At 30.3% G+C, this 15,590-nt stretch overlaps 1 protein-coding gene across 4 annotated transcripts in view; it reads right to left on the bottom strand.

Annotated features, from left to right (window-relative positions):
- LOC124364511 (anoctamin-10) overlaps positions 1-13,702 on the bottom strand; it is a 39,122-nt gene extending 25,420 nt beyond the window's left edge. Inside the window, exons 1-4 of one of the 4 annotated variants that reach the window (XM_046820053.1) lie at positions 13,617-13,702; positions 7,914-8,134; positions 2,768-3,035; positions 1,773-1,889 (exon numbers count right to left, since the gene is read on the bottom strand). In XM_046820053.1, the coding sequence (XP_046676009.1) occupies positions 1,773-1,889; positions 2,768-3,035; positions 7,914-8,134; positions 13,617-13,668 (658 nt within the window). In that variant the 5' untranslated portion in view covers positions 13,669-13,702. The other 3 variants (XM_046820056.1, XM_046820054.1, XM_046820055.1) reach the window with 3 other exon arrangements.
- Positions 13,703-15,590: the final 1,888 nt, after the last annotated feature.

Here is a 15,590-nt window from a genome sequence, read left to right as displayed (position 1 = left end):
CATATAAATGGATACCTTGTGCTGTGGTTTAAAAGAATTTAGTCCAAAACTTATATAATATATATTATAATCTAATTACTTAAATTACTGCTTCTCCCAACCTTATCGTTTATTGCTGATTACCAATTTCTACCCAAAAGTAAACAAATCACTTGAAACAACGCTAAAAGCACTTGTTCAATCTCCTTTTCATAACAGTAAAAAAAATATTATAAAACAAAATGTATTTATTTATTGCATTAAAAACTTTTGTCACCACTCAAATGAAAACTTTTTTTATTTTGTAAAAAATTCTACTGTGAGGATGAAATTGAAAAATGTTGTGTTACTAAAAACATGACAGTTCAGTTGAAAATTTATTTTAACCTTTTAATGGCCACACCCAAGATATGCTCTTTTCATATTATCAGTTTTTTTATTTTTATTATCACCTGTTTTGTATACTGTGTTACTTGGTGTTCTATTTTGAAGATAGTTGTCCAGTTAGTTGTGCAATATTGTGGACATCACTCAAACTACTACCACATGCTTTTTTTTATTGTACACGAATTTGGGAATGGTTACGTTGATATTTTATGAGATGTTTTCCGATGTTTATTCATAGATAGTTGTGTGATAGTGGTAATATTTGACATTATTTGAGATATTTGTAAACATTGTTAATTGTTTATTCTATGTAACAGATTGGGCTTTGGTCCTGTCAGAGCCACACATTTAGTTTTGCAGCACCTAGTAGAATACGTAAGTAGTTGACTTAGATTTAGTCAAGTTTATCAGTTGATACATGATCGCATAATCAAGGTTCTACTATTAGTCTGGTAGGCGAGAGCCAATTTGCATTGTATAGTCTAAAAACACAGCCTAGTGTAAAATAGAGGAATTAATCATCTCTCACAATAGTTTTGACGGAAATAAAAAAAATAAAACTAGCAAAATAATTTTAAAAATACTAAACGATAAATATTTTCCCAGGTCATATGTTTATAACTTGAAACACAGTAAAACCAACCATCAGACGTGTAATAGTTCAATCAGAATCAGCCCAAAACACATAAAGGGACTAAAAGTTTTCATTTTTACAATCTTTCAGCCTTTTTTGCTTATTGCCTAAGTTGACATAAATAACTATTATTTCTATTTGACAGTTAATTTTAAGTATTTCTAGCTAAAAACACAAATCCTCAAAAGATGTATACTTAACAATTATTTTTAACCTTCTGATTTTGCTTCTCACTAAGATGGATCATGGCTAAAAATCAAATATTCTTCAGGAAAATCCTCTCTCAATTTCATGAAAAACTAGATTGTGCTTTTATACTATGCAAATATCGGCTCTTGCTTCTACTATATAGTAAAGGATGGGCATCTCACAAAATGAACAAGATATACTAGTTAACTTTTTTACAAAATATAATTCTCCTACTAGAAATTACTAACACAAGACAAAATGAGTTATTCTAAACAGGCAAAATAATGTGGATTCAGTAAGCAAACTACTTTAGTTAATGTGAAAATTGTGACCAAGTTAGCATGAAGAAAACTGTGAAGTTATTGAAAATCAAACTTTCATTACTAAAACTTTGTTGATTTCATTTACTTAATACAAAATCAACATAATAATTAATCAAACATAAGAAGAATAATCTAAAGGTGAACTAAATATAAAAATGTCCGAGGACAAAATGCAGAGGAACTAAATGTCAGAGGAAGAGTGTTAATAGCCCCAAAACCAAGTATTAAGGAAATGTAAGAATTCACCCTAATATAATTACCAAATGGTTGTTTTTTGAACAAGGAGAGATACCATTTGTGACCCAACTTTCGTAAAACATCTTCATCATGAAGAGGAAACAGTTGTTGTAGCAAATTATAATGAACACACGCTGCAACTGAAAACAAATTATAGGTATGCTTTACCCCTTTTGATATGCAGTCACAAAAAGTTTTCTGTTCTGTTCTAGTTCATATGCACCTTGTTTGTCTTAGTGGTATTTTGGAAACACTATATTTCGCTTTATTGCTGACTGTCTACCTGTGTCACTAATGTTAAGAATCAATACTCAATAACAAGTTATGTTATTGTAATTTTGCATGTTTGTATGTCGTTTTAGACCGTTACTTTTTGCTTAAAGAAAAAGAATGTTGTTAATAGTTTCAAAATGAGGTCTTTTAAAAATTGTTAAGCAAATTTTCAAGAATACAGATGAAATAAGAAAAAATTGTAAAAGCACAAACACAAGATTCTGGTTGGTCCTCCAAAATTAATTGTGGTTGACATTGAATATATCAAATGTTTGCCCATTGCAGTCCTCCTAACCCGTTCGTGCCACAACAAGCATAGTTGATAGGTTTATAGAAGAAACTGTAGGCTTTAGTCCTAAAATGTATTTTCTGTAATTTTAAAAAATTGTCTTGCAAACTACAGAAACCCCTGCTGTTTTAAGGTCTTTCCAATTCAGTTATAGAATGAATACCTAGAAACATGCTAGGAATTGTATAATAAAACTTATTTCACAACAGAAGCAATTATTTACTAACAATTATAAATAATTCAATTTAAAGAAACTTCTCCTGATAACCAAAATGTATTTTTCACATCTTTATTCTTAAACTTAGACCTTGTATTTAAACATTCTAAAATAAAATCAGCCACACATTACTTTTCACCTATTTGAAACTTCATGTATAGATAAATCATTTTCAAAAACACAATTGAATTTTTTTTAAGTTTAAGAATGCCAAATGATAATATTTATATCAAACTCACATATTGATTGGCCCTCATATAGGAGAATGCGAGGATATCCAGGAATTGCCTTTTCATTCTCTAGAGCTCGGATATTCTCCAGCTCATGACGCACAAGATACTCCTTCTCTGCCGTTGACAGTATGTCCGATCCACCACCAAACTCGGACTGCTCAACCACAGTGAAGTCTCTTAATGAACCCTTCAAGTCTTTTTTACGAATGCTCTGTTCCTCTGCTAATTCTAATAGCTTTTGGTTAGTTGCAGATACATGGAATATGAGTGATTTCTGGAAAATGTAACAAATATTATTTAAATTAATAAGAGAAGAATACTTTACACTGCACCTCAGAATACATGATGAAAGTAAAATGTCTCAAAGAAAAAAATGTAAATACATGCATTTATAGTTTATACATTATAGAATAATAAATAATATTAATTGTAATACAACTTTTTTGTTTGTAGATTTTCAGAGCAGAAAGAGGCGTAAAGAAAATGTATAATATTTAAATATTTACTCACAATTTTCTTTAGGCCTCTTTCTGTACTCAAAAGTTATGGAGAAAAAGACAATATACAGTAATTATATTACAAATCGTACATGGCTGTTATAGCCCAAATTGTAGTTCATCTATAATGAGCTAATTACAATTAAAGCGATAAATAACTTTACCTTAGTTAACATTTAGGACTTCAGGTGAACTGTTTCTCTGTTTAGGCATGTATACATGGCATGCAGCTACAAGCGTTAACTCATGTGTCCATAGTTCCAACATTGGGGCAGCAGAAAGGGCCAGAGGTGTGTAAAGTCCTCTACGTCTTGGTTTTTATATGGGTTAATATCTAATGTTTCTATTGTTTCAAATGTTTCAATATTAATTAAATATTTCAGAAAAAATTATGTTGCTTATACATTACTAAAAATATTTAGCTATACAAATGAATTTAAAATATTTATTGACAAATGATTCATAAAGTATTTTCTTTGATATGTTATTCAAGTCTTTCATTAGTAAAATTAATCTATTATATAGGTTGATATATTTATTAATCAATTATTAATATCAAGTTCTTTCATAAACCTTCCTATATAAAAGTACAATTAAAGATGTTGTGAATATAAAAGAACAAATTTTATTAATATAAAAAATCCACTAGATTAAAAAATATATTTTAAAACATAGTAAAGACGTGATTGAATGCATGAATGAAGGGATAAATATAATTTATTTAATAATACATAGTTGAGTTATGTAAGTAAACTTATAGAAAACATATGTGTTATATGTAAGTTGAATTGAGTGTATGGTCATATTGTTTGAAAGCGTTAAAATATTGATTCAGAATCAGAATTTTATTGCCGTTACAAATGTGGTATGCATGGCATCGTCATCACATACAAAACAAATTGTATTATAAAAGTAAAATAATTCATAACTAGGCTATGTTAGCTTCAATATGATCTATATCAATATGATCTATAACTGCTGCTAGTCTAGAATGCTGCTAGATTACTAAGATTTATTTTTTAAGCATTTCTTAAACCTAATAAAATCTAGACATTTAATATGATTTGGTAACATGTTATAAATTTTAATACCTATTCTCTACAAAAACTATTTTTGGTACACGTTGGTAGGTACAAGTAGTTTTACTCTAAGATTAGAACAATTTTCTAGTAAAGTAATTATGTATAGAGCTATTTACTGTTATTGTCTGCAAGTTATTTTTAACATACAGTAATACATCCAGAACAAATATAGAAGGCAACAGTCAACACCTCTAATTGGTCTAAACAAAGGGTTTGCAATGGGTTCTATTGTTTACATTACACATTATCCTAATAGCTCTCTTCTGCAATATCAAAAGTCTTTTGGTGTTAGGATCATTGCCCCCATACAATAACTCCATAGGACAAATGACTCTGGATGTGTGCATAGTATACTGCAGTTAATGTTTCAATATTACAATTAATCTCAATCTTAACAACACAAAAAATGCCTTTTGCTAATTTTTTACATAAAACTTCTATATGCCTGTGTTCCATTTCAGATTCTCTTGGAGGTGAACACCTAGAAACTTTACATTATCATGGTTTGGTTTATGTTTGTAAATTAAAATTAATCTCCTGAGTTTTTCTCATGGTTTACACAGAGGACGTTTCGCCGCACACCAATCATTCACAATTGAGTTAGCGACTAGTAGAAAAATCATTTACTACATTAAGATTTTTACAATTCAGTAAGATTGCTAGGTCGTCTGCACAAACATGTATGATCTTGTCACATTGTTTATTTATGGAGGCTGGCAGGTCATTTACATAAATTATAAATAATACAGGTCCCAAAATGGATCCTCCTTGTGGAACCCCTGCTGTAACTGCATTGTATTGAGAAGAGCTTCCATTAAAAGCAACCATTTTGATATCTCACTTTGGAGATATGATTTAAAAAATTGTAAAGGACAGATCATCAAAAACCATAATACTTAAGTTTATCTAACAAAATTTCATGATTTACCGTGTCGAAGGCTTTAGACATGTCGAAGAACTTGCCTATGACCACTTTTTTATCATCTACACCATGAATACAGTTCTTCATAAATTTTACAATAGCATTTAGTGTTCCTCTCTTAGGCCTAAAACCAAACTGACTATCTGATAACAATAGGTTACTTTCAAAATACTGAATTACTTGCCTATTTATTATTACCTCAAACACTTTTGAAACAATTGGGAATTATCGAGACAGGTCTAAAACTCTTATGTTTCTTTCTGTGTACCTTTTTTATACAGTTTATTAGTTGTTTGAGCAGTGAAAATTAAATTTTAAAATAAATTGCCTAAGAAATCTGAATTAAAAGGTTTACTTTTATTATGATTATGGAATCTAATCTATTACAATTAAAAACTATAAACTAATAAATTCCAAAAATGGTTTTCTTTCTATAGTACACACTTAATAAGCTAAGATATAAATGCACTGTTACCTATAGTAACTGTTATATGAAACATTTGAGGCTTCAACATGAAATTGCACTGTTAGCACCAATACGATTTTATGTGAACTTAATATATTTTTAAATTGTGTGATCTTTTAAAACTTTCAAGTTTGATTTCTTTCAAATATGGAAATAAACTGAAACAAGAGCAATAATAATCTATCTTTTTTAATTAAAACAGTTACATTCTACATTAGGTGAGTAGAAAACTTCTTCCGACACTACTAAAATAACCTGGGTTGCAGGCTTTATACATGACTATACAAGCACTCAGGAATATTCTGGATTCCCCATATCTAAATCAACTGACCAAATCAATAATATCATTGATTGAAATTAATTCAATAAGCAGAGATTACTAGTATATCAAAAGAGAGAGTATTAATAATCCATCAAATATTAAATGATATCTTAGGTATGAGAAAATTGTCAGCAAGGTGGGTGCCGCATCGGCTGACAACAGACCAAAAGCTAGAACGTGTTTCAAAATCTCAGGACTGCTTGACATTCTATAACTTAAGCCGGTCCGACAAATATTTTGTACCACCTTACTACAGTTTATGAATCCTGAATTCACCACTATATACCAGAAACAAACAAATAATTTAACAGAAGGGAGAACCAACTCCAAAGAAAGTCAACAGCGTTCCATTAACATGAAAAATCTTCTCTTGGCCAGTTCTCTGCCAAGCCAGAGGCATCTTACTAGATTATCTTGAAAAGGATGGGACCATATATGCTGAACACTATGCTAACCTTTAAGACAATATGAAGCACAAAATCATAGTAAAAAGACCAGCTCTGAAAAGGATGTTCCCAGCTACAAGGGGTAAATCTAAAAGTTCCACATTGGGAAAACGTATGTGTTGAATGCAAAGTTGATTGAAATGACAAATTTAAAAAAATATGGTTGTTTTGCAGGCTTAAACAAAAAATTAATCCGAGCACTGGCGCATCACTGGAATAAATGTGTTAACTTAAAAGATTACTGTATATTTTAAAAACTACACTTTTGTTAAAACTTTGCTATTTTTTTATTTTAAGCATAAATGTTTTCATTCCACCCTTTTAGGCAGAAATTAAACACATTCCATCTTCATTTATCAAGATTATTTAGGATTGGAAGTGATCTAGATACTCAAAAATTCAGATAAACCGGAAATACAGTAAAACACAATATTAAAGACTACTAAGGAATATATTTGCTACAAATATAACAGTAAAGAAATAGCAATTATTTTGTTTTACAAAGATTAATTACAGAGAACAAAATAAAATATAAAAGAAAAAGAAATGTTTATAGTTTTGTTCAAACTCAACCAGTTTCTTTCTTTTACTTTCCTCAAGATTCTTAGGGCCATCATTTCCGCTGAGGAAGTAAGAGAATATCACTCAAAATAAAGCATCAGTCAGTTGAGCTACCCCATGATATCAGAAAGAGCCTTGTTTGTTCATTATCAGAATAGATTTCACTGTCCTCTGTTACCATTGAAGAATAATCCATCAATACACTTTACTTGGTGGTCATCACATTCATGCTATTGTCCGTCTGGTCAATAATTTACATCATCCTAATTTACAATGAAGCTCTCTCTCATAGGCTTACGACAACATTGTTAATTTGTTATTTTATTCTTCTCATTATTCTGAATGTCAAACAAGTGTTAAAATATATGATGAATATTTAAAAAATTGTGCACTAAAAAATTAGACTTTCTCTAATCTATAAAATCTATCTGGATAACTCAGAGACTCAGATAAATAATGTACCTATACCTCATCAACAACAAATAATTGAAAATCATAAAAGCTTTATCCACAATATTGTTTTACAATATATGCATTACAAAATCTCGTGCTCTCTAAAACATGCAAGATTATATATTTCATTAGAAATTTCTACAAAATAGTTAAAAACTAAGATACTTAATTACTAAAAATAGTGATTGTATTATATATATATATATAAAGAAACTGCATAATTTTTAGATGAAGGTAACATATACATATTTAATGATGTAAGGGTATATTCTAAGTTCCATTAAATCTTCAGTTAATTGCTCAAAAGACTGATTGTTTTCAAATTTAAACTGGGTGTAACAGTAAATATTAATTAACAAGTTTAAATTTTTATCAGAAATAGTCACAGTTGGAACGAGCATACCTCTCCAGGTACTTCCGGCTGTTTGCGAACAAGAAGCTCAGCTCCACCATCCTTCCTCTCACTTTCGATTTTGAATATAATCCACTGAACAGCTTCAATGTGTACATTGTTGGCAAACTGTAGCACAATGTAAGTAGAGGGAAAATAATCATCCTGTTTCAATATGCTACTATTATTCAGTCTCTTTCTCAGTCCGTCAAATGCCATCCTTGAGCTGTTAACTGCAACATATTTATCAAACGTGTCTCTAAACAAAATAGTGTCTCTTTACTATAAAAATTCAGCCCACTCATTAGACCATATTAAATGTTATCTTAATTTTTATGTTAGATGTTTACATATATATAGTATTATGTAGAACAATCATATACAGTAATATACATAATTATTTCCCAATAAATATTTTTCACTGCATTAAAAAGAAGTTAGGCCTACGTATAGATAAATTTTGGTCTGTTTTATGTATGACATAAATCACTCAGAAACTCCTACTCATAAATGGATTTAAATTATGTAGATTATTTAAATAAAAGCACCTTTACTATCAATGACGCATCTGTATGACATCTTACATAAACACGTCAGATTTCATGACTAGACACAGTTAACATAAAAAGAGATCTTAATGTTAACCGTAAATTTAGACACGATAGTAAAAATATTGTAAAATTTAAATGTAAAAAAGAAAAACAAACAAGAAAACTAAAAAAAGCATTGAGATAGAAAGACCAAAAATTCAAAAATTGTAGCTATATATATTGACTGAACACAAAAGGTTTCGTTTACAATATTTAGAAAACAGATTTATTGTGTCAAAACATGGTTTAACTAAGCTGAAGGTTTTGTATAAAAAGTCAACAAACAAACTTATAACCACGTTTGCAAAACCATAAGTCAGTCACATTATAGGCTAGGAAACGTTAAGACTTCGATCCTCTTTAGTAGTCTGCAGATGCTGAGATAATCTCAATTATTTTGAATCTTTTCACTTTTAGATAGAAATATTAGAAATCTCTAAACTATCAAATAAACTAAAGGATTGGTGTTCAGAAGGTATAAATCGATTAAGTTAAGAAATAAATTTTGAAAAGGCCAAAAAGAACCAAAAGAACACTGTTATCAAACAACAAAATGATGTAATTCCCTTTATTATATAACTCATAACTTCATCAATCAATCAAAGTGTATATGACAATCTATACAGATATATATTTGTCTAGTAGATGCAAAGACAAGAATGATCCTACAGTGACTCCCATTGTGATTTTACCCTAAGAAAATACCTTTTCTGGCACAACTGGAAGACAGGCATATTCTATATGATCCTGGAATCCTTAAGTATCAAACTGAAGATGCAATAACCCTTATTTTAGAAGGTTAACATAATAAAGTTATTTCACCTCTTCATTGGTCAATATGTTAATATAATCTATATATTTTGATCTATAACCAAATTGATTTTTCAAATGGAATGTAATTTCTGAAATGAATAAGATAGTAATATGAATTAAATTAAATGAGGAAATACCTAAACAATTAAAACAACTTTCCAAAAAAGGGGAAAGATTTTTGTAGAGAAAATCTCTACTGCATCCTATGATAGACCTATAAATTATTACAGTACACACTGTTTTAACCAAAAAATAATTATGACACAAGTTATACACACTGTTTTAACCAAAAAATAATTATGACACAAGTTATCTAATCATAACAAATGACTTAAGCTATTAAATCAGTATTGTTTGATTACATCAATGGATGTAATTATATATCATTTATTAATATTGATTTAAAAAACAGGGTCCACTTATTGTACTCTACCCCCTTCTACCGTAATCGAGGGCCTAACAGCCTATATATCGAACTGAATTACGTTATAGGTATTTCAAAGTACAGTATAGTTCAGCTGTTTATATGCCTAAAAAATTATTAATTTAACGACCTGAGTAGCCAATCAAAATTTCAACATTGAAACCCTTTGAGTGCCAAGTATTTATTGAGTGGGTGTACTGAAAAGTGCCAGGTATTTTTCTATTGGATGCACCTAAGTGCCAGTCACGAAAATCATATCTTATCTTTCAAAGCAATGTCGTGTAGTTTTCTAAAATTGACTGCCATTTTAATAATCAAATGTTTCTTATTATATAAAATTGAAATATTACATTACGAGTATTATTTGAAAGTGTTTACAGCTGTTGATAAAGATTATTTAAGTTACTTGTTCAAAATAGTTTTAATCAGTATCGATGGTTATGATTATGTGGCGTGACGACCCCACGTAATTCAATTTTAAATGTTCTCGGGTTCTAACTCGGACACGGTGATGGAAACTAGCCGGATCAATCAGGTTGTTGTAATAAAAATGCTCTCTTCGGTTGGCCGAATAAAACAATTTACTTTATTGTGAAAACAATTTGAGTTTTGTTACACAATTTAAAACCAGTTCAACAGTTACAAATTTAGAACGGGAGAGAGAGCAAGAGAGCGATTTCACGTGAGCTTGACGCGTTCAAAAACCCGGCACGACTGCCACTCTACACACCGAACTCCAGGGAGCAGCATTGTACCAGACGCTACCTCAGCAAAATTCCTGCTTGTCTACCACCCAGTAACTGCGCAGCTGCTCTGAGTATGGAAAGTTATCAGGCTTACTGGTGACAGACCTGGACTTACAATTCATGTGTTGAATTAAACTATATATCTTCTCCACCTGCACTGCTTAACCTAATACGTATGACTGCATTTATTCATTACTCGTTACTACAATTAGATGTTATGCTGAATAAAAATAAAATATATTACTGATAATTTAATATTTTAAATCGGCTGATTAAGACCGCATACGATGTTACTGGTCTGGTCTTAGAACTATATGCTGGGGGTCGTCACAATTAAGTAATATCATTTGCCAATTTGGATATATAAAACTGGGTCCGCTTATCGTACCCTACCAAAATCAGTTCTTCCCAAACAATTTTATATGATATTTATTATTGATTTCTTTCCCTGCACATCCAGTGAAATTGGACATTGGCATTCAAAGGGTTAATGTATTCTGCTCATCCTCCTTAACAAAGATATATGTGGATTAGTAGGTGGAAATAACTAATAACTTTGTCTTGTAATAATTTAAATGTAAATTTGTGGTTATATTTGTATACTGTGCTTCTTGTTATTTATGATTTTCAGCGTTAACTGCTCTAAGTGTTCTATGTGAGAACATTTTAGTCAAGCACAATTAACCATCTCATTCAGTATGATCCACTGCCTCTTCAATAACAATGGTGGCTATTACTCAATCACGGCGCGTTAGCTCTAATACAGTTATAAAATTAGTTTTGAAAGTTACAAAACATTTCAATTGTAGATTACATGAGCAGATAAAATATTACGAAATTAATTTATTCCTTTTTAATTGGTCATTGTGTTTTTTTTTCAGAGAGAGAGTGTAAATTCATTTTTTTAATCCTGTGTTATTTTTAAATCAAGAAAAAAAATTTATGTCATCAGAAGTTACCGTGGTATGTAAGTACATAGCCTAACAAAGTTATGGCCCTAACAATAGGGATATGTATAAATTTTATTTTTATAGTTTATTGAGGTAGACTACAAATATTGCAAAACAAAAGAAATAAGTTGAGGTACACATATTCAATAAACAAATATGGGGTAGGGTACGATAAGCGGACCCGGTTTTTTATATTGAAGAATGTAATCATCGATACCTAATATTCGCATCTCAAATCCTAGACTATCAATCGATATTAAAGTATCTATAGTCCTCAATAACATCATATATTTTAAATTAAAATATGAATTTAATATTTACAGTGATCAAACAAAATATTATAATCAAAATTAGGAAAATGAAGATGACCATATTTGCTCCTCTCACAGAGCTGTTTCTTTCCCACAAATTTCACATAATGGATTTTTCGGTACGAGTCCCACATGTTGAAGTCACGAAAAAAATGTCTTATCATCTTTCAAAGCAATGTCGTGTAGTTTTCTAAAATTGACTGCCATTTTTAATAATCATATGTTACCTACTTATATAAATTGAAATATTACATTACGAGTATTATTTGAAAGTGTTTACAGTTGTTGATACAGATTATTAAAAGTTAATTGTTCAAAATAATTAATCAGTATCGATTGATTATATATCGATGGTTATGATTAAGTAATGTCGTTTGTCAATTTCGATATAAAAAACCGGGCCCGCTTATCGTACCCTACCTCAAATATGATTTGATGCACCAACAGCTTTAAAATACAAGCTACATTAAACTTGGGATTTTGCATTAAAAACAAGAAAATGTTTATTTTGAAAATCAATATTATTCGATTTTATCGATTACTCGAGTGTTGAACGCTTATTATACTGCAGCCAATGTAACAAACAAAAATGGTAAAATGTAGTTACTTTTTACTATTTTGAAGGACAAATGTGTCCGACAGCTTGTAACACAAATAACACGTGTACTTTGCCATTGTACTGGTAGAGTAGAATAAACATACCCTGTTTTTATATCGATATTACCGTACTTACTTATAACCAACCGATACACAACAATAACCAATTTGTATCAACTATAAACACTTTTAGATATACTGAACGTATTTTCTTTTTTAGATAAAAGCCGACAGTCCTATGCTTGTGGAGGATATTTTCTTTTATAAATGTTAAATGATATCATTTCATTATAATTTAGGAGTTTTTCCAATTATTTTCATTTCTAATATGATTATTATTAAGACTACAGATATGTTGACATGATTTATAGACACGTATTCAATATATGAATATTAAGTATCGACGATTATACTAAACAATATAAAAACCGGATCTGCTTATCTTACTCTACCCATTGTACCGCAGCCCCAACCACCTACCCTAAATGCCCTCCCCAATAGCTACCTAACCACCCTACCTGCAAGGATTTTTTCCTGGGATTTTTTATATTTCTTAAGTCTTTTCTCACTTTCTTAATTAATATTATTGGCCTAGTCACTTATTAAGCACATTTTTTTAAAAATCAACAACAAAAATGCAATTTGGGTCTTCTAGGCTAATAACTTATGTTCTCATTAATAACTATTTTTACAGAATAAAAGATTTAAAAGTTGTAAGGAGCGTCAAGATAATGTGCTAGCTGCACTATCTTACCAGACTAGAACTTGTTTTCAGCAAAATTACTGCACGATCTTATCGGTCTAAAAATTGTATGGTTTTCAGCAAAATTAACTCAATCTAAAAACAGGAAGGATGTATCGTTAATAAATGTAATGTTGAACTGCATTAAAACATAAACCTAACTTGCCGGATTTGAAATTAACAAGCCTAACATTTGTACTTTTTTTTAATGAATTATGCCTACAACTTACTAATGTTAGACATCAAACCAGCCGTCCGTGAAGTCTCATCTTAACACCAACATAACATCCAGATCATGTAAATCGGTGATATGTTTTTGTGTTGTTCTATTATTTCATCGATGTTCTTTTTGTGCATTTAGACTATTTTATCATTTAATTGTATTCTATATAAACTAATTAAATATTACAATTCATAAACCATATCACAGTTTAGACAACCAAGGCCTTGTTATAAATAGTTACACTACAGTAATCAAAGTACAACTGAACTTAACTTACAACAAAGTTAACAAGAAATCTAATAGTGATAACAAAACTAACCCGACTTAACCGCGTCACGGCATAAATAAATTGGTTGGTTTTTCTTTTTCATACCTAACTAATCTAACCAGCTGAGCCTAACTTACAAGCATATTTTCAATATTTATTTGTACTAAAAAGGGACAAACAGGCCATTAGATAAACTAATAACAAAACAGGTGAAAAAATTGCACTTTTATATATATATATATATATATATATATGTGTGTGGTGTGTGTGTGTGTGTGTGTGTGTGTGTGTGTGTGTGGGGGGGGGGGGGTTGTAACAACTCTACATTAATGAAATAGAGGAATAGTTTATTTCTAGTTACTAATCCAAGTGAAAAATGACTCAACGCAGTAATTGATGATACAGGAAGAAGTTAAATATTCTGCTGACAGGGGAAAGGCCGAAATTAACTGGTTTTGGTGGTCAGATTTTGCTCCTTTGGTGTTGTCCAATTGTTTTAACTGAGCCATTGAATAACTCTTATTTGCACAATAAGTTTGCTCAATTTAACACCTGAGTGTGTCGAAATAATCAATTATCAACATTGTAATTTTCGATATTCCTTTTGGTTGTTGTTTATTTTTCTGTTAAGTAAGCGAATGTGGCTTACAACTTACAACATTCATTTGCGACCCTTTGTTTCTTTTCTTGCAGCTTGTACATAGCACAGAGAAGTCACATTTATAATCTAGAAGAGTAAGGTTATTTCTACAAAAGAGAAAGACATACCTCAACTACACAGACTAAATTTATTTAGAAACCTTCCGTTTCAATCACGAGTCAGATTTTGTGACAAACTCTCAGAATGAAAATAATGTCAAATCACTGGTAAGAAACCTGAATTTGTTTGTTATCCACGGCATCCTACACAGTGGATGAATTTTTGGAACATGATATAAATAACTAAATTCTAAATTTAAGATTAGCGTTTTATAAATTTTAAGCAATTTTACCATCAACTGTTTGAATAACCCCAAGATTATACTCATTTATATTTAGTTTTATTTATTTCAATATTAAGATAGTAGAAAACAAGTCTAGATTAAAATGTTTTGTATTCAATACTGATAACAACTTAATGTTTTTAAACATCAATAAGAAGTTTGTTTCCATTACACCATTCGCTGACAACTCCAAGTCTTCAGCACTTTCCTCAGCTGATTCATTAAGGATTTTTTTCATTTGGTTTGACGCTTAGCCGTAGAAAGGTTTGTTGCCGTAGCTTCTGTTATGAGTCTTACTTCATTTAAAATGAAGGAAAAATTGTTCCTCGATTCCTTCATTTCCTGAATTAAATTTTTGTTTTCAATTTCTACGGCCAGTATTCTATTCCTTGAAGCACTTGTTTCTTATTTGAAACTAAACACAAATCTTAAACCAAATTGGAACCATTAAAACACGTTTGAAAGAGTTAAGGTATTTTTAAATGATGGTAGTTGCTTTTGCATTCTGATGTCCCATTAAGCTAGTGCATTCGCAAACTACACATTTATACCTGGTACGTTTATTGCTAAGGAGCATCTACCATTAGCGACCATCTCTTGTTAGATAGTTTATGAAGAAGTGAGCAAGGAATCTCATTTTCAAGAAATCTTCCACCTCTGATTTGATTTTGAAAAAAATATAAAGTTGATCGATTACACCATAAAGGTGACAATACTCGGCTGCATTGACTCAAAAACATACTGTGTACAGCAGTTAAAATCATGGCTTAAGGGTTAATATTTGAAATAACAATATAAACTCCCTTATACTAATTGTATCGGCTTCATTAACAAAATTTTGACCTTTGCAATCTTAGTTGAATATCATGTTTTTCTACCTCGTAATTTCATTATTAATATTGTGACCAGTCTTTTTATTAGATTTGGCAAAATTAGAAACTATCTTTGATATCACCATTTTCTACCAAGTATCTTAGAATAAAAGATAACTGTTCCTCATAAGAACAATATGAGGTGGTGTCAACCAGTGTTGAATATATCC

The sequence above is a fragment of the Homalodisca vitripennis genome, chromosome 6 (genome assembly GCF_021130785.1).
Source record: "Homalodisca vitripennis isolate AUS2020 chromosome 6, UT_GWSS_2.1, whole genome shotgun sequence".
NCBI classification, from domain to species: Eukaryota; Metazoa; Arthropoda; class Insecta; order Hemiptera; family Cicadellidae; genus Homalodisca; species Homalodisca vitripennis.
Note: the sequence above shows the minus strand (reverse complement) of the source record. Positions and strands in the feature narration are given on the sequence as shown.